Source organism: Doryrhamphus excisus, chromosome 13 (assembly GCF_030265055.1).
Source record: "Doryrhamphus excisus isolate RoL2022-K1 chromosome 13, RoL_Dexc_1.0, whole genome shotgun sequence".
Lineage (NCBI taxonomy): Eukaryota > Metazoa > Chordata > Actinopteri > Syngnathiformes > Syngnathidae > Doryrhamphus > Doryrhamphus excisus.
The window spans coordinates 8,050,829-8,070,330 of NC_080478.1; the positions used below are offsets into that span (position 1 = coordinate 8,050,829).

Consider the following 19,502-nt stretch of genomic DNA (forward strand, 5'->3'; position numbering starts at 1 on the left):
AATGTAAAGAAAGAACAATATACTGCAACATTATTATAAATATGATACATCTACTATGTATCATATTTATAATAAGGGTTCAATTCCACCCTCGGCCATCTCTGTGTGGAGTTTGCATGTTCTCCCTGTGCATGCATGGGTTTTCTCCGGGTACTTCGGTTTCCTCCCACATTCCAAAAACATGCTAGGTTAATTGCCGACTCCAAATTGTCCATAGGTATGAATGTGAGTGTGAATGGTTGTTTGTCTATATGTGCACTGTGATTGGCTGGCGACCAGTCCAGGGTGTACCCCGCCTCTTGCCCGAAGACAGCTGGGATAGGCTCCAGCATCCCCACGACCCTCGAGAGGATAAGCAGTAGAAAATGAATGAATGAATGACATATTTAAAAAATGTATCCAAAATTGGATCAGGTTACATGATGCTGCTGATCACCGGTCTGTGTGATGGAATGTCTTGTCTCATGTTGTAATACTGTAAATGATGTCACCACAGAGGTTCACTCATGTGTGTGTTTGCAATAACTTGCAATGAGTATCTTACAGCACTGTGGAGGAATTTATGCCCACTCCATCTTCGCGGAATTGTTGTTACAACATTGTTGTAATTCAGCTACAGGGTTTTCAAGCGTGAACTGCATTTTAAGGTGATGCAACAGCATCCCAATAGGATTCAGGTCAGGACTTTAACTATAGGCCACTCCAAAGTCTACATTTTGTTTTTCTTCATCCATTTAGAGGTGGACTTGCTGGTGTGTTTGGGATCATTGTCTGACTGCAGAACACATGTTGGTTTCAGCTTGAGGTCACCAACAGATGGCTGGACATTCTGCTTCATGATGTTCTGACCTTAACTGAGGCAAGTGAGGCCTGCCGGTCTTTGGATGTTGTTGTGGGGTCTTTTGTGACCTCTTGGATGAGTCTTCAATGTGCTTTTAGGGTCAATTTGTTTGGTTGGCCACTCCTGGGAAGGCTCATCACTGTTCTGTGTTTTCACCATTTGTGGGTAATGGCTCTCACTGTGGTTTGCTGGAGTCCCAAAGTTTTAGAAATGGCTTTATAACCTTTTCCCAGAATGATGAGTTAAATAAATGTTTTAACAAGGGAGAGGGGCAATTACTTTTTCACACTATGTAGGTTTGGACTTATTTTCTCACTTCCTAGTAAAGTTTCATTTAAAAATTGCATTTTGTTGTCACTGACCAATACCTATATTTTATTATCTGAAAATGTTTTACAAACAAATCAGGAAGGAGGCAAACACTTTCACTCCACCGTATACCTACATACACACACAGATTAAACTTACACATGCACACATACAGTTCATACATACTGTACATATGTATATGAATTGCATTGCAAAAGTTTAATCAAACATCGTTTCGGTATTCATTTCAATACACAATATTGTATTACAAAAACATTAAGTGCTGCAAGTCACACAAAAAAGTTTGTATGAAAACACATCAGCAAAAATAAAGTATAAATACAAAATCACCTATGTACAGACCAAAATACAAACAATGGACAATTGAAATTACTACAAAATTCTATCTTCAAACCTACGTTATTAAAAAAAAAAAACACACACACACGCACACACTATAAAACCTATTTCCAATGCTGTCAAATTCACACCCAAACTTTCAAGTTTTTTCTATTTTTTGTTAGGACAGGACCGTTTAGCTTATCTCTGACAGCTGAGAGGAAAAGCTGAAAGAATGTCAACCATATCATCAACTTTATAGTTCCGAGTGGTGAGAGCGTCTCGGAATAACTCAACAGCTAAAATTCTGAATTTAAAAAAGGAAAGAAATAACCACAACATGCATTAAGGGGCAAAAAACAAACAAACATGACAACATCAGAAATACAATACAATAGTAATTGTGCATTACTAAGTCATTTAAAGCAATTATAAAAACATAATTTGGAATCTAGGCTTCCAAACAGATCCTTTGTTCACTATTGTCCAAAATCTGGTCTGCTGAGCAATTGGTGCAGTCAGAATGATGCACCTTCGTTGAAAAAAACTTCACATACTTCATAAACTACTGCAGTTGACATGTGTTGTGTGCTCAGTGCTCTAGTATGGCTTTAAGTTGATTTCCTTCCAGTGATTTCAACCTGTAAAGCTGCACGGTGACGGCCATTAAAGCTAACAGTACAATGCTGCCTCCTATGGGACAAATGCTGACATGATATTAAGATTTTTGGGGGCAAGGGCAAGACATAATTCCTGAGTTAAATGCGCTATAAACACTGTCCGCCCTCTGTTTTTGTCAGTTATGTGATATGTAGCATAACTCTGATGATTGAGATATTTAGAGGAATTGCAGCCAAGTTTGATAAGGCAGTAAAAACACAACCCTTGGCATCAGTAAAACAAGCATCATAGTTTGTTCCTAAATGTCCATTCACAAGAGGTCATTGAGGTCGTATGTGTCAAAGAAGTCGGACACCCCCTCGCCATCCTCCAGGCTCCACAGGTAGTCGCTGTGGTCCAAAGGTGGGGAGAAACTGACAAAGGGAGTGTTGGGGTCGGCAGTGAAGGACGTACCGGGCAGCTGGTCCTCGGTGATCTGGAGCAGGCTGGGCGGCAAACCCAGAAGACCCTCCACATCCAGTAGAGAGGAGCTGTTTGCCGCAGTGGCGGAGGAAGAAACTGTGGCTGATGTTGACACGTTTTCTGTAGGGGGTTAAAATTTTGTTACATTTTGCCGGGAATGACTAACAACACTGAGTTTTATGGTAGTTTCAAACAAGTCATTTCATTTACTGCGGGTTATTATGTAAAAAAAATCTACAGTTGAGCCACTATTAGTGTATTGACCCAAATATAAGACAATATTTCCCTACAAAAGTCACAAAAAGACGTCTTATATTTATATGCAAAGCAGCAGCTTCGAGTTGGAGCTTTTCTTCTGCATACCTTCAACACTTTCTTCTTTGACGCAGAGACTCAGTGATGGCGCTGGGGTCGTAGTAGGCTTTTCGGGTGTGATTAAACTCTTAACAGGACTGGCGTCTTCGAGGCCCTCCTCTGGACACAGGTAGACCTCGATGGGGCCGTTCTTGCTCTTCAGATAGATTTGTAACGAGCCCTGATGTATGACATAGAACAGACAGTTTGGCTTTGATCGGATCGCTCAGACAGATAATCTCTTAAATTATTTTAATCCTAGTCCAAATACGTAAAAAAAAAATGGCAGTGGAAACAGGAGTTCAGAACATTCAGTGAGAGTTTCTACCATCCCATTGAAAACAATAAGCCTTTTCCCACACAGGGATCCTGCATTTGTCCGACGTAAAAGTAAAACATTTCCATATATTTGCATTCTTTCACACAGAAACATGATCACTGTTGCCATCCAATTAATTTATTGCAGTATTCCGCGAAAGCATGCACAGCAATATTCTGCTTTGCTATGTTCTGTGTGAAATGTTTCGCAAATGCATGATCCACTTTTGTGTCTCTGATGCAGGATCTCTGTGTCAAAGAGGTTTTCGTCAACCAAAGATGCGTGTTCACCTCGGCCGTGTCCGGCACCTCCAGCTTTGTCTCAGAGGGGGCCTTGACGGCGACAACTGTCTGGTCCCTGAGGCTCGCGATGGATCTGATGTCTTGATACGTCACATAGCCCAATGTGAAGCAAAGGGGTCAAGGGTCGCAACTTGTACTTAACACAGAATACCATTTATTTATATACAGTATGTACAGTGCTGTAAAGGATATTTCTGATTGTCTTTGTGCTCCGTAAGCTGTTTGAGTTGGGTGGCGCTGGAGTGGATGAGCTCATCCAGGGACCGCTCCGCTCTCTCCAGGTCTCCCAACTCTTTCTTCAAGGCTCGAGCCTTCTGTCCTCCGCTGGCGCCGCCTTCAAACACATCCCCGACCCTGCAGGAACAAGAGCACTGAGTTTTTGTCCCAAGAAAATATGATGGATACCACAAATTGGCCATTTTGGCATCCCATACCAGGGGTTCCAACCCCCGGGTCACGGGCTAGTACCAGTCTATGGGTGGGGTCAAGACAGGCTACCATGTGGGTGTGGGTTAAATCAGGGGTCTCAAAACATGCAGCCCGCGGGCCAAATGTGGCCTGCAGGACACTAGTTTGAGGCCCCCGCCTTGATATGAAAGTTTAATGTTAGTGCGGCCCGCGCAAGTTTGATATGGATGCTGTATGGTATCATGTACCCAGAAAAAATTATTATATTTGATTAATGTTCATGTTAAAGGTTAAATAACTTAATAGTTATCCTCCCTCTCCGTGTGGAAGTGGTAAGTTTTTGGCTATTTAAGTTTAAAGGAAATAACTTGAAGGCTACCGTTTAGGTCGCTAGCTCTCTAGTTTGTGAGTTAGCATGTGTCTCAAGACCCTGCAGTTGTGCAATATGTTGTAAATAAAAAAAAGCATAAATGTGACTATAGTCGTGTTTTGTCATGTCTACAGGGCTCTAATAATGCTTTGTTCATTTTAATCTGAAAAAATAATGTGTCTACCCACCAACTATATGTGGTTTCTTAAGTTTTTATTATTTGCCGTTTTATTATTATTATTATTATATTTATTTATTACTGATTGATTTTCTTGATTCTTGATTTGTTTATTTATTTTTCATCTTATTTTGTGCAGAAAAATAAAAATGAAGATATTTGAGAACAGTGGAATGTTTTATCAGAGCTTTTATTGTAGAAAATCGGAACCAAAGCACTGAAAAAGTTTGTATATTTTTCTGTTTTTAATAAATGCATTTTTTGTTGTTTTTTTTGGAAAATCTGATGCGGCCCAGCCTTGCCCAGACCCTAGCTCCAGTGGCCCCCAAGTAAATTGAGTTTGTGACCCCTGGGTTAAATAGTACAAGCCAATTACATTGTATTGCTTTCTACATTGATTGTATATATGTAAATACATTTCATTATATTTAAGTGTATATCAATGCAGCTGGCCTGCATAAAAATATATAATAATATGTGGGAAAACCTGCCCATTTGTGGTTCTTTGAAAACCCATTCATTCAAATCGTTAATGTAATTACAATAGCCAAGCAATGTGGATTATGTAAACATGACATTGGAGGAACACCTGCATCATCTTGGGCTAGTTGGGAGGACCCAGGGGTGGCTAGTAACCTGAGGATCAGGCAAAAAGGCTTCATTGTGACTCCATTTCCATCTGTTCTCCCTTTGATCATCTTTTATTATACATTTTACAAAGTAAAATGTGTTTACCAATTGAAATGATAGGGCTTTGAGAGTCAACAATAGGCATTTTTATGGATGTGCCCATTATTATTAGCAAACAGTTACCTCATGGCTGTGTTGTGTGATACGATGTTTCTTAGCAGCCACTAGAGGGCAGATGGGTGCTTTTATTCCCCGTTTGGACCCCTTTCCAACTTACAACCACTGGATGTTGTTCTTTGACTTTTTCCGGATCAGCTGGACTCCCTCCAGGACGTTGGTGATGTCATAAATTCTTCTTTTTTGGACCTCCAGAACCTCAGTTGCCCAGTTCAGGTCCAAAACACCATCGGGAGACTCCGCGATGAGGCCCACAAATTTTTTAGTCAGTAGGCCCAAGGAGGTGTCGTATCTCGTTCGCTCACCCGGTGACTTTGGAGCTGAAGGCAAAGACCAGAGAATAAAATTTTCATTATGATCATTGGTTTTATTTATTGTTTAATTTTATTATCATAATGTATATATTGTCCATTCATCCATTTTCTGTAGCGCTTATCCTCACTGGGGTCGTGAGTATGCTGGAGCCTATCCCAGCTGACTTTAGGTGAGAGGCGGGGTACACCCTGGACTGGTCACCAGCCAATCACAGGGCACATATAGACAAACAACCATTCACACTCACATTCATACCTATGGACAATTTAGAGTAAAATGTATTTGAATGATATATTATGAGATAAAAATCGTGCTCTCACTTCTTGGACTTGCTGCAATGCTGCCTTTGCCTTTAGGGGTGCGAAACTCCGGGAGGAAAATGGGGTCCTCCAGATCCAGCTTCCTTTTAGCCTATAGGAAGTAGAGACATGCATATTGCTTTAATAAAACACATCTATTCACCAACCAAACGCCAATTCCCTTAAAGTCCCTATTAGCAAAAGTCTTCCAAGCTTCCTCCATTGATTTGAATACATTCAATCATAAAACCGAGGCAACAATTCAGTCAAAAGTGCTAAAGGAAGGCTGAAAAGTTACCCCCCCCCCCCCATCATAAATGTGCCAACAGCCCTCAAGTACTAGAACAAAGCATCCCCTCACACTTTCCCATGCAATTCAACAGTGGCAGCTCGTGTAGGTGGGGAGGTGGTGGTGGGGGCAGTGGGGGAAGTAATCACCTCTCAACCCACTGCCGGCATAATGCCAGGAAATCCTCAGAATCAACCCTCCCCCTTAAGCCTTCCCACATCTCCTTGGCTCTTCCACAGTGAAACCAATGAACGCTTCACCATGAATACAAAAATCATCAACTAACTCGCAGTACTAAAAATAATTCAAACCATTAAAAAAAAAAAAAAACACCAGTCCTAACATTTTCATACAGCTTAATAGAGCTTATATTGATGCCTTTTGAACCGGCTGACTGACATAGACATAAGCGGTTGTGGACATAACAAACCCAAACTCACCATTGCCTTCACATTTAGTTCTTGTGATTTTTGCTATAGACATAAGAAGTGGTTTTAATGAAGGATTTTCTTCCGGTGTGAGTGAGTAAAGTTACAAGAGAAGTCGTAATCTTACGAGAATAAATCTTCAATTTGTTGTGTGTTTTGACTACAATGACAATACACCTTTGAAGAGTGAATTATCTTCAACAGCTGAGTCGTCTTGTTAGATAGTGAAAGCTGCCATTGTGCTAATAATGTACGACACGTCCACCTGTTGGCTGGCGACATCTGGAGCTGCAGAAAATGGACAAGTAAGGATTTTGAACCCTGTAAAGTATCGCCTATTGGCATACAGTGGCGTGGAGTAAAGTGAAGTGTTTGCCCCCATCCTGGTTTCTTTAAATTTATTTTATCTGAAACATTTTAAATATTAGTCAATGACAACACAACTGAACACAAAATCCAAACCTACACAGCCCAGTGAGAAAAAGTGATTTCCCCCCTTGTTAAAATGGTAATGGTTTAATTTCATGCATCAGATTACAATTGAGTGCATCCCATAATCAGTTCACAGTTCCACATGTCCAAAAGGAGTAGGAAGAAGCAAAGCATATTAAATCCTACCCCTCCATCTGGTACTTTTACAATCAGTAACTGTTACATTTGTTCACTTCCTGCTTTCCACAATACAGATTAAGGTTTTTTTTTTTTTAAAATAAATGCATATGACCATACAATGACATAATGGGTACCATAGTAACCGTCAACATAGAACAATATAAATCATGACTGAACTGCGATTTTTTTTAGATCTATCAGTCTGGAAAAGGTTATAAAACAATTTCTAAAGCTTTGGGACTCCAGCAAACCACAGTGAGAGCCATTATCCACAAATGCCGAAAACATTGAACAGAGAAGAACCTTCCCCAAATGACACACCAAGAGTGCAGCCACGACTCATCCAAGAGGTCACAAAAGACCCCACAATAACATCTAAAGAAATGTAGACGTCCCTTGCCTCAGTTAAGGTCATTGTTCACGACTCCACAATCAGAAAGACACTGTGCAAAAACGGCCTGCATGGCTCCAAGACCAAAACCACTACTGAACTGCATTATCTGCTTAGCAACATACTAGCTTAGTCTGTTTATTGTTGTGTCAGTGTTACTTAGCATTGACTTCAGGTAGCTTTTATGTATGCATAGGGATTTTTCTAGGAATCCAATATTGCACTTAGAAACTATCGTTAGATACATTGTAAAGTGGCTACGTAGTGAGTCACTGCTACTGAGCAAACTTCACTCCTTTATCTGCAGTACTCGCAGTATCACAACGCTCACGTTTTACACCGCGACCTCACCCCGCCTAAGTTTGGCATCACGAGCCTCCCACCCAGTCAGCCTGACATATTGTAGCCGCCGCAGGAGTCATCAGTTGAAAAGTGCGCATCAAACCTTTCCTGTCAGGCTGGTATGAGACTCCAGATTCCAACTGAGCCAAGGGCAAGTTACAGTACGTCTTGCAAATGGTGACTCTTCTTCAGTACACAACACCCCCTTTTACTACCACACCCTGGTCGTAGTGGAAGTAAAACAATGGCTGCATTGCTGATGAGAAACAGGAGTAGGGTGGATTTTGAGATTTGGCGGGAGTTGACTTTAAAAAAGGCAACCTTCTTGAGGAACTGATTGAGTTAACATTGAGCCGTGTTTTTAGACCGTTTCATACAAGTGGCGCATCAGTGACAGTCGATTTTGTATTTATATGCCTTTCACACAGAACCCATGGAAACACTGATGGATATGCATTCATACTCTGGGGAAAATTGTTGATTTTGTTAATACTCGGGTGGTTTATATTGTTTATTTTTCTATATTTTGTATTTTTGTACTGCTTAACTGATTTCTGTACTCTTGCTGCTGTGCAATGCAAATTTCCCCACTGAGGGACGAATAAAGGCATATCTTAATCTTAATCTCTTAATACTACACTACACTCTTGGGCTGACTTTGTCTTCCTCATTCCGTGTCGGTGCTGTTCACACAGAACACTGTCATGGCAAAAAAAAAATGACAATTTCAATGACAAATAAATATGGGATCTACTGCTGCTACTCTGATGCGTACATATTGCAAAGTCTATAGTGAAGAGGCTTATTTTCACTGGTATGGCATTGAGGGATATATTTTCACTTCGCCCCCCCCCCCATTCCTTGTTAGGACTCCTCATGCAGCAAAAATCTCAGTCAGAGCCAAGAAAAAGCTGGCAATTTTATGGAGAAATAAGATTATTTTCAATAGAATGACACTGCAAGATATGCAGTCCCACATCTTTGACAATCCACAGTGTTGGTGCTGTTCACACAGAACAGCAAGGCATAAACGGGGCAAAGTGAGTTTTTATGTGAACTCTGTCACATCAAATTTGCAGTTTTTCCTGTGGGTTTTTAGAAGCCTATTATTTTAAATTGTATGCTTTCACAAAAGCGTCACCGCGCCTCTGTTGCCATCTTTGAAGTTGGAATATTCCGGGGTGCTTTTCACACTGACCGATAACATGGTGCAGAAGGTGCAAAAAAAAAATCCTGGCTTTATTAGGCTGTGTGAAATGGGCTTTCAATGGTTTAGTGTCAGATTTGATCCTAATAATTTTAGCGACCAAAAAGTGACTTTTTCGTTTACCATTCAAACCATGTGTAGGCTACCAAACTAAATCGATTTGTGCCATGCCAATTTTTGTCATTTTTTGTTTGGGCTCTGACCATTTAATGTTAAGTTTGTGATATCACCAACTATAGGCCTGACATGCACATTACAGCATTTTCAGTTGCGTTTGCACGTCAAAGTGAATGGTGATAGTCTTGACAGGGTCGTTGTTATGTAAATATAAACACACAGTTGGCAACGTGGCCATCGTCACACCCTGAAGGTGACAGCCTCCCTAGGGGCTGGGTGGTGGTCGCCATACGGGTCTCCAAGCCGAGAAAACAAACACACTTCATAAGAATAAAAAAAGATGATTAAACTGAGAACACGGTGTTGTCAGGCATCGCCGCCATTTATGGACAATCCATGTAGTGAACAGATCCTATGGGAGTGAGGGGGAGAACGCATGTGAAAGTTAAAACGTCTTGGACTTTGGAAGGAGGTTTTCTTTAATCGTGTAACACATTTACAAAACTATAAATATGGAAATAAACGTTTACAACACTCTGTTTGCCTTTTAATTACACCTAGTATGATTAAAGACACTTTAGTAACATTATTATATCTCCATCACATTTTAACAGTTGCACTTTCTGAAAAAAGAAACGCTGTAAACCAGAGCTAACCAAAATGCGGGCCAATAGCCATTTTCGTCCCAATCGTGATGACACCCTTACAAAAAAACATGTCATTGAGCTCTACTGCAGCGGAACCTTTAGTTTAGGTTACCTTTAGGTTAGTGTGATTTTTGGTTAATGCTCATTTTCCAACCCTTTGTATTGAGCTGTGGTCTCCAATAGAGCAGCTACACACAATAACCTGCACAGAAAACTTTAGATTTTCCAGAATCTGCACCTATGCACCTTGTGCTTCCTCCCAAAACGGTCAAAGTACTTCCTAACTATGAACCATATAAGGCAGGGGTGTCAAACACGCGGCCCGCGGGCCAAATGTGGCCCGCAGGACACTAGTTTGAGGCCTCCGCCTTGATATGAAAGTTTAATGTTAGTGTGGCCCGCGCAAGTTTGATATGGATGCTGTATGGTATCATGTACCCAGAAAAAATTATTACGTTTGATTAATGTTCATGTTAAAGGTTAAATAACTGTTAATAGTTATCCTCCCTATTCGTGTGGAAGTGGTAAGTTTTTGGCTTTTTTAAGTTTAAAAGGAAATAACTTGAAGGCTACCGTTTAGGTCGCTAGCTCTCTAGTTTGTGAGTTAGCATGTGTCTCAAGACCCTGCAGTTGCGCAATATGTTGTAAATAAAAAGAGTATAAATGTGACTATAGTCATGTTTTGTCATGTCTACAGGGCTCTAATAATGCTTTGTTCATTTTAATCTGGAAAAAAAAATTGTCTACCCACCAACTATATGTGGTTTCTTAAGTTTTTATTATTTGCCGTTTTATTATTATTATTATATTTATTTATTACTGATTGATTGATTTTCTTTATTCTTAATTTGTTTATTTATTTTTCATCTTATTTTGTGCAGAAAAATAAAAATTAAGATATTTGAGAACTGTGGAATGTTTTATCAGTACTTTTATTGTAGAAAATCGGAACCAAAGCATTGAAAAAGTTTGTAGATTTTTCTGTTTTTAATAAATGCGTTTTTTTTTTGTTTTTTTTTGGAAAACCTGATGTGGCCCAATCTCACCCAGACTCTAGCTCCAGTGGCCCCCAAGTAAATTGAGTTTGAGACCCCTGATATAAGGAAATCCGCCCCTCTGTGACATCACGAAGGAACGGTTTGACCACGCCTTTTCAAACTGAGCGTTTTGAGCCATCCCAAACGTCTTTCAAGGCTCACTTCCAAATGTGCAAACCTCATTATCTGAAACTTTGGCATCGTTTAACATGAGAATACAACATTCTAACTACATTTATAGGTCAGAAAAGTGGAAAAAGCATAACAGGTCCCCCTTTAACAGACATTTTACAGCAACATTTTTACTTTCCTTCTGTACATTTAACCCTTTGAGTACAATATGGCATGCGTCTTGTCATGTTGTCAATACACCGTATGAGTCCAGCTGTGTTCTTAGTGTATTTTTTTTTAACCACAAAACATCCTTGTTGGCTTGCTAATACATGGAAACAGGAACCAAAAGTCAGCTAAGTCGCTACTCTACAATGTTATCAGCGGTTGGCGCTGTAGTTCTTTGATAACACAGTTACGCCACAAGTCTACGATTTTCTTATTGATGAGGGCGTAAAGTAACCCACAATGGAGCCAAAGAAAGTTGAAAGTGCCTGCACTTTGACAAAGAAAGTGAGACTATTATTATACACTATTGACTTATTTGTTTGCAAAACACACAAGGCAGCAACCTTGCGGATCTTTCTGCCGCTGCGCCGTCTTTGGCTATCATGTCTTTAGTCCAAGTCCCGTTCTTTATCCCTTTCAGTCCTCATTTATATGCCTTGGAATGTAAACTAATACCATAAAAGTGTGTTCTGTGTTAACATTTTTGGCTTTCTGGAATGGATTAATTGGATTTATATTATTTCTTTGGAGTAATTTTATTCAGTTAGGACCGTCTGAAACTGATCAATATCAACCAAGGTTGCACTGTATGTTCTTTTATTAATAAGGGTCCTTTTTTCCCCCAAAAAATACAAATATCCAATAATCATTGATAAATTGCTTATTAGCTAACCTAAATATGGCTTGTGATTGTTGTTGACAGACGTGGGTCAAGCTGCCATGTCACATGAGGACAGTATTGTCAAAGGTAAAGAGGAATTGACCAATGGGCTATGTTGCAACAGGCCATGCCAGGAAAAGTGTGTGTTTGTCTCAAAAGACTAAAAACAGTTAACAGTATTGAATTTAGGTGGGCCACTGTTTCATAATATCAGTGATTGGTTTTAAACTTCAGCAACAAAGTGAACAATGTGGGTTTGCACACGAGACCCAATGAGTCACTCAGTTTCCTACATGTCGTATTACAAAATAGTGGCAAAACATTAGACCACTCTCTTCCTTTGCTGAAAAGCGCAACTGATGAATCCTCTGCAGGGAAATATGCCATTCTGTTTAGATTATTTTTTAAACTCCATTTTCATTCATTCATTCATTCATTCATTTTCTACCGCTTATCCTCACAAGAGTCGCGAGCATGCTGGAGCCTATCCCAGCTGTCTTCGGGCGAGAGGCGGGGTACACCCTGGACTGGTCGCCAGCCAATCACAGGGCACATATAGACAAACAACCATTCACACTCACATTCATACCTATGGACAATTTGCCAATTAACCTAGCATGTTTTTGGAATGTGGGAGGAAACCGGAATCCCCGGAGAAAACCCACGCATGCACGGGGAGAACATGCAAACGCTGCACAGAGATGCCAGAGGGTGGAATCAAACTCGGGTCTCTCGCTGTATTGCCTGCGCGCTAACCACTCGTCCACTGTAAAAAGTAAATTGATATCACTGAGCTGCATTTAATGCACATCCAGTCATTTCTGTTGACAAAGTTGTACTTTGGGTTTTTACTGTAGTTTACACAACATAAATGGTAATATTCTGCTAAATCAATATTTCAATGACTTTCTTCTGTTTAGCTAAGTTAAAATGTGCCACCGGTTGCGTTTACCATATTAGTGCAAGATAACAAAATCATTTTCACATATGTAAATAATAATAATAATAATACATTTTATTTGTATAGCGCTTTTCAAGATATTCAAAGACACTTTACAAAAGAATGAAGTTGAATAGAGCAAGTAAACAGAATAAAAGACACACAAAAATACAACATTCATTGGTTAGTACACAGTTAAAAAAGCGGGGCGGGGCACAGGATATATTGTTTGTTAAAGTTGTACAACAAGGCTGTGCAAGTAGGGGGCAGTAACAGTGTGCCAATACTACATTGGTATCCCACTTTGACACCAATTGATGAACATCAATAACAATAGCATTCAAACAATATCCCATTGCTTTTTAAATGCCTCTGGGTTCACTGGTGCACATTTGGGTATTTATCTCCAGGTAGGTCACAGCGTGGGAGGGGCAAAGACTATATACTATCAGCGTGCAAACACGCCGAGTATATTGCATCTTTATCAGCAGCTCGTCGCCCAGTTGTGATGACCATACAATAAGGACTATCTGCTAGTACAGGACTGCTGATGTTATGGTAATACATTTTAAGCAGTACCTGAATGCAACTTCTGACTATTAATGACTGCATGTCCACGTTTGCGTATGATTAGCCAAGTGGCTTACTTTACTTCCTAATCCTCTTGCGGTAGTTATTAGTGAATGCAGGCGTGAGGGCGGGGGGCGGGGGGGGGGGGGGGGGGTGTTAACATAAGATTTGTTGTGAGGCCCTAACTAGTGTCACCCACCCTTAACCTTTTTAGCTTTGGTGACCTGCAATTGACAAACAACAGCTGCTGGTTCGAGTGTACAGGTTAGACCAAACCTCTTCCAGTTTTAATGACAAAACAAGTGATAATGTAATGTCTATGTAATATCTAAACATCTCATTCTCATTCAGAATTGATTTTTAGAACATGCCAACCAATAAACATGCTGGTTCTGAAACGTTTCATACCAAGTACCATCATTTTTTTGCTACCTCTGCTTGATTTGGCTTGTAATTGCAGGTAGCTGGCTTTAAAAATAGAACAGAAAATTCATTAATTCATTCATTTTCTACCGCTTTTTCCTCACGAGGGTCGCGGGGTGCTGGAGCCTATCCCAGTGTCTTTGGGCGAGAGGCGGGGTACACCCTGGACTGGTAGCCAGCCAATCACAGGGCACATATAGACAAACAACCATTCACACTCACATTCATACCTATGGACAATTTGGAGCCGCTAATTAACCTAGCATGTTTTTGGAATGTGGGAAGAAACCGGAGTACCCGGAGAAAACCCACGCATGCACAGGGAGAACATGCAAACTCCGAGGGTGGAATTGAACCTTGGTCTCCTAGCTGTGAGGTCTGCGCGCTAACCACTCGACCGCCCGAACATAAAATTGTAAAATAAAAATACAGTGGACCTACCACAAACCCTAACCTAACCCCACCTGATTTAGGTTTGACAGTTGTGGACCTGCACTGTTACAAATATTATGATGGTATTTATATGGTAAACTAAAATACACAGTGGTTGGATGGAGTGGCTGCTACAGGTCGATTCACTCAACATTTCAACATCCAGCAGAAAGATGCTTTCACACGACGTGATGTGGAACTGCATGTTTTGCAAGTACAATAGTGTCCATTGTATGCCTTTGTCAAACTCAATTTAAAATGTGTTTCTTAACAGAGTGTAAATGGGCATTTTTAGGGTTATATATATGTAGGCGTCCATTATTTACAGTTTTTTGCCATTCATTAGGTGTCTTGGACCGTAAACCCCGCCAACTATTTCTACTAAACAGTACTGATCACTGATGGTTCACTGATCTTGGTTGCATTTTGCTACCAAACACAGAATGCTACCAAAATATCAGGAGAATTTCGACTGGGCAGGATGCCGTCTGTCGAAATATGCGGATATTATGTTGGCGTGTTGTCAAAGCTCACTTTCTTTGTTTCTGTAAAAGAAGCGCTTCGGCTGTCGACGCAAAAGCGACATACAGCGTTTTCTGATTTTCCCAGTTAAAAAAATAAAAATTCAGGGCACCTGGAAAGCTGTTTTCCATGTGGCTAGCCCCTGAATATGCCTGAGATTACCGTTTTTAAATGGAAAAGCACCAAGAAACCTCTGCCAAGCACCATAGTCCCCCATATTGTGATTTACACTCAAAATATTAGTCTTACATTCGTTTTATTTTCATATTTAAATTTCATATTTAAATTGAAAACATACCTCACATTAGCATGCTAACAATGCCAACATGCTAATGTTACACCTAGCATGATGGTATAAGTGTTCATATAGTGTCTACCCATGAAAATAGCAAAAAATGCTAATATGCTAACACCTAACATGATAATGTTAGCATACTAACATCTAAAATGAAGGCTAATATCCCGATCAAGTGCTCTTTTTATTTATATTTCTTTGTGGCGTTATATGGACAAATGCTGAAAATGCTCCTCTCTCACAACGTTAAAGAATCCTTTATAAAATTCCTGGATCAATTATGAATTTATGAAGTTATATAAGTCAAGTTTTATATCATTCCAGTTTGGCAAGTATATAAAACTGAAAACACTAATGGCGTGCCATAGCCCATAGCCTCAATAGTAGCATTTGAGCATCTCTGGTGTGCGACTCGTGGTACTTGTACCACAGTTTGAGAACCAGTTGCTGAGATGAGTCTTTTGAACGCACCGTTTGTCCATTATGACCCCTGACCCCATATGAACAGGATGCACAGGCAAACAGGTGGGGCAGCTGTCAGTTACATCCCTAAAAAAAAACTGTCCAAATGTCATTTGTGTGCCAGAAAAATGTGAAACTTTACTGCGACTTTGAAGTGAACAATGTTAGCTTCTTCACAATAATGGACACGTTCAACGTCACTCTTTTGCGTCATAACCCACGAAAAAATGCATAGCAGTGCACTATTATTCCACCCACACAAGTCACACAATAGTCACTCCGTTGTTCGATTCCTTACCGGCAGTCGTCCGGTAGATGATCTGACCGGCTTGGCTTCGGGTCCATGGGGGGTCGAGTACAGGCTGTGGGCTCTTTGTTCCACCGTGGTTGTGTTGGAGTAGATCTGGCTGAAGTAGCCCACCGGTACCGTGCTCAAGGGCGGACTAGACAAGCCGGTGCTGAAGAAGTCAGCTTTAGCAGGGAGGCTAGCCAGAACCTTCATCTTGGGCTGGCTGGCCGGCCGAACCGACGCCGGGGAGACGCCTTTGGGCAGCCGCATCATTTTTAAATCCGTCAACAATCGTGCTGGATTTAAAGACTAAAACGGTTCTATAGGGCTAAGAGAACCACACAAACTAAATGCATGAGTGAAACATGCAACAACCCTCAAGTGGTGACGTCAGTAAAACAGGCTGCTTTAAAACAAAAAGTCTACACGAAGTCATCCTAAAGTGACAAAAACATTTTCTGAAAGTGTACAAACTTGCACAAATCAACTTGCACAAAAAGAGGACCTACAGCACACAGAGTTCAGCTTCCGGCTTTTTTGTGTGAACAGTCCGACCCAGTCCGCCCAGGCAGCTCCACCAGTCAATCTCCATTCAACAAGAACAACAACTCAGCTTTTTTTAGCGCCAAACTTCGTCGCGCGAAATTTAGATCTCCCGCGGTTGAAACTCGAATCTGATTGGCCGACGGCACGCTCGGCTTGTCAGGATTTACATAAAGCAGTTGAGTGGACACGAAGGGGGTTGGTCTTCTTAAAGAGACAGTAGCCTTTTTTTTTTTTTTTACATTGAGGACACATTGTTCTTGGAGACCGAAAAAAGTGTAAAAGTTTAAATACGACGAGGGAGAGTGCGATTAAATGTAACTTTAATGTTGTTTAAAGTAGTAAATCTGGAATGACAAGTGTTTATAGCCGTTTGGAGTAGCGATTAGCCTGCTGTGCAATGAAATTGTAACATACACTTATGGATCTTTAAAATGACAGAACTATATAAATATGCATCAGAACATCTGCAGTCCCTTAACCAATTACATTAAAAACTAAATTAAATATAACAATATTTGAAAATATATTAATAATGATTTTAAAGATGATACTATAAAGTGAAAAAAAATCTATTGTATGTATTTGGCATATATTATTTTTACACAGACTGTTTCTATACAAATGAATAAATGTATTTATTTTCTATAAAATATTTCCACCATATATATGCATGTATGTGCATAAACTGTATATAATATAATATGTGAAATTCAGACTATACATTAAACTTTATTCATGTTCAAAATAGCATGTGTGAGAAGAAAAAGGGTCATCACACACAAAGGCTATTGTGGACTACAGGCTAAGATAGTTTGTATGATAATTGGATTCATCCAGTAACACTCTTGCTTATTGGCTCAGAAAACCTACTGAAAGAAACCAGGCCCTCCCCCACACCAAGCCATATGACATGCCCCCCTTCCCGCTCCGCCATCTCCATTGGCTGGCTGGGACATCCCACTGAGGCCTTTTGTCATAGTTGGAAGCATATATCATGTGAAGCTAGCATTATTTGCCACTAATATTAACATTTGTGCAGTTTAGTCATTAAAAAATATTGGATTTCTACTGTTCTTATATCCATACAAAAATGAATCATGACTATCGCTATGTTAAATGTTGGTTGAAATACAAACAATGAACAATAGCATTAGTATGAATATTACTATACCCGTTGATGCATCAATGCATGTATGTTGAAGTTATATTATTTTACTACAACATTACCCTCATGCAGATCTAATGTTTGGAACTGGTAAACAGGTTTGTGTTAGTATTTACTTTCTTTAAGAACTGGCTTCCTTCTTTTGACCTTCAGTGTTTACCGTACTGCAAGTTTGTAGCATCTCCGTCCCATAGTACCCCCTTGTGGTACATTTTATTACATGCAGTGTCCCTTCTCATGTCCCTCGTATTATATTTTTGAAAGCATTTTAAAGCATTCATCATGTTCATTCTTTCATCAGTCATTCATGTATTCCAATAATATAAAGTCATATGAAATTGAAACAATATGAAACAAGAATACAATAAAAAATATCCTTATTCTGATTACTAATGCAAAAAACTGTTATTATTAGACATATTGTATTTTGCATTAAAATATGAATCAATCAATTACAAAAGTAACTAGTATTACTATGATGTTTAAAATTGAGATTGACTATGAATTATCATTCATTATAACTATTCTAACTATTATTATTGTTGCAAATTTCCCCACTGAGTGACGAATAAAGGCATATCTTATCTTATTAGCAAAAGATGTAACACTGCCACCTTGTGGCACAATTTCGTGCGTGCATAGAAATTTCATATATTTCATGTATCATATATTTAAGCCCATTTTAAAGTGTATTTTGCATACAAAAAACGGCCCAAGAAATACAGAATTGTATTATTAAACCAATTCTTCAAATATATTGCATACAGTATACGGACAGAATCAAGCTAATCTGGCATGCTAACCGCTTGGTTCGTTATATCCCGGATGTCCTAATATGGTTTGTACAGTCGTATGCAGATTAGTGTCATAGCGCTTTGTTACCACTAGATGGCAGTAAAGATTGAAGTTAATCCGCCTTTTAGCACTCACGATCGAACTATAGAGTATATACAGTCATGGAAAAAAATATGTCTAAAAGGACAGTTGTTTGGACAAATATAATGATGACAAAAAACATGACTTATACGACTACATTTTTTTGGCAATACAATGTTATAGATATTCATGTAAGAATATAAGAATATAAGATTTTGGAAAACTCTAGAAATCCATGGAAGTTGCTAGATCTCATCTCTTGAATTAAACTGTCATGAGCTATTTATGTTATCATCATATACCTTTGGTTGTATCAGGCATTAAAGTGAAAAAATAAAGTGAAGAAAGAGAACAGTGGTCTATTAATTTTTTCCATGCAATTTAATTGGAGGAAGTACCCGCCTTTTACCACTAGATGGCAATATAAGTCCACAGTTTGCTTTAGCTGTAGGTTTGCATGGCTACGTTATATGGCATTTCAAACATGTTTTAGCCAGGTGAGGCAATCAGAATAATGAAAAAACATCTTATCCAGTCTACAAGCAGTATAAATTTTTGGGTAGTAATTCCAGCTACCGCCACATGAGAGCGCTGTTTTCCCACTTTTGAAGAACACTACATCTTACCTGGAAAACATTCAGTAATGAGTGTTTTCAATGACTTAATATGTCATATAGTACTGTGGGATATGCAAATAAAGCGTTTCGAGTGTGAAACCGTTGCATTATTAGGTGCACCTGTCATCAACAAAGGAATACAATAGCAGTTAATTCACTAATGAATTAATGGAGAAAAATCTAGAGAGTAGTCCAATTCAACACCTCAAAAATGAACTTGATTCGGGAGTAACTCAATATCAAAAGCTAAATGTCCTAACATATCAAACTAATCGTGCACAGGAAACCCCCCTTAATTGATTTTCCACTCAAGTTAAAGCAAAAAGAATACATCCTGTGGTAAGCGACATCACACCAAGCATGAAACCAAA

The 19,502-nt window shown here is 39.5% G+C and overlaps 1 protein-coding gene across 1 annotated transcript; it reads right to left on the minus strand.

Annotated features, from left to right (window-relative positions):
- Positions 1-1,574: 1,574 nt before the first annotated feature.
- On the minus strand, positions 1,575-16,530 carry e2f2 (E2F transcription factor 2). Its single transcript, XM_058090287.1, has 7 exons — positions 15,937-16,530; positions 5,946-6,036; positions 5,411-5,630; positions 3,738-3,901; positions 3,536-3,648; positions 2,936-3,107; positions 1,575-2,692 (listed from the first exon to the last, which is right to left on the minus strand). Exons 1-7 carry the CDS (start codon positions 16,198-16,200, stop codon positions 2,421-2,423), a joined length of 1,296 nt encoding a protein of 431 aa, XP_057946270.1. The 5' UTR covers positions 16,201-16,530; the 3' UTR covers positions 1,575-2,420.
- Between the last annotated feature and the right edge of the window lie 2,972 nt (positions 16,531-19,502).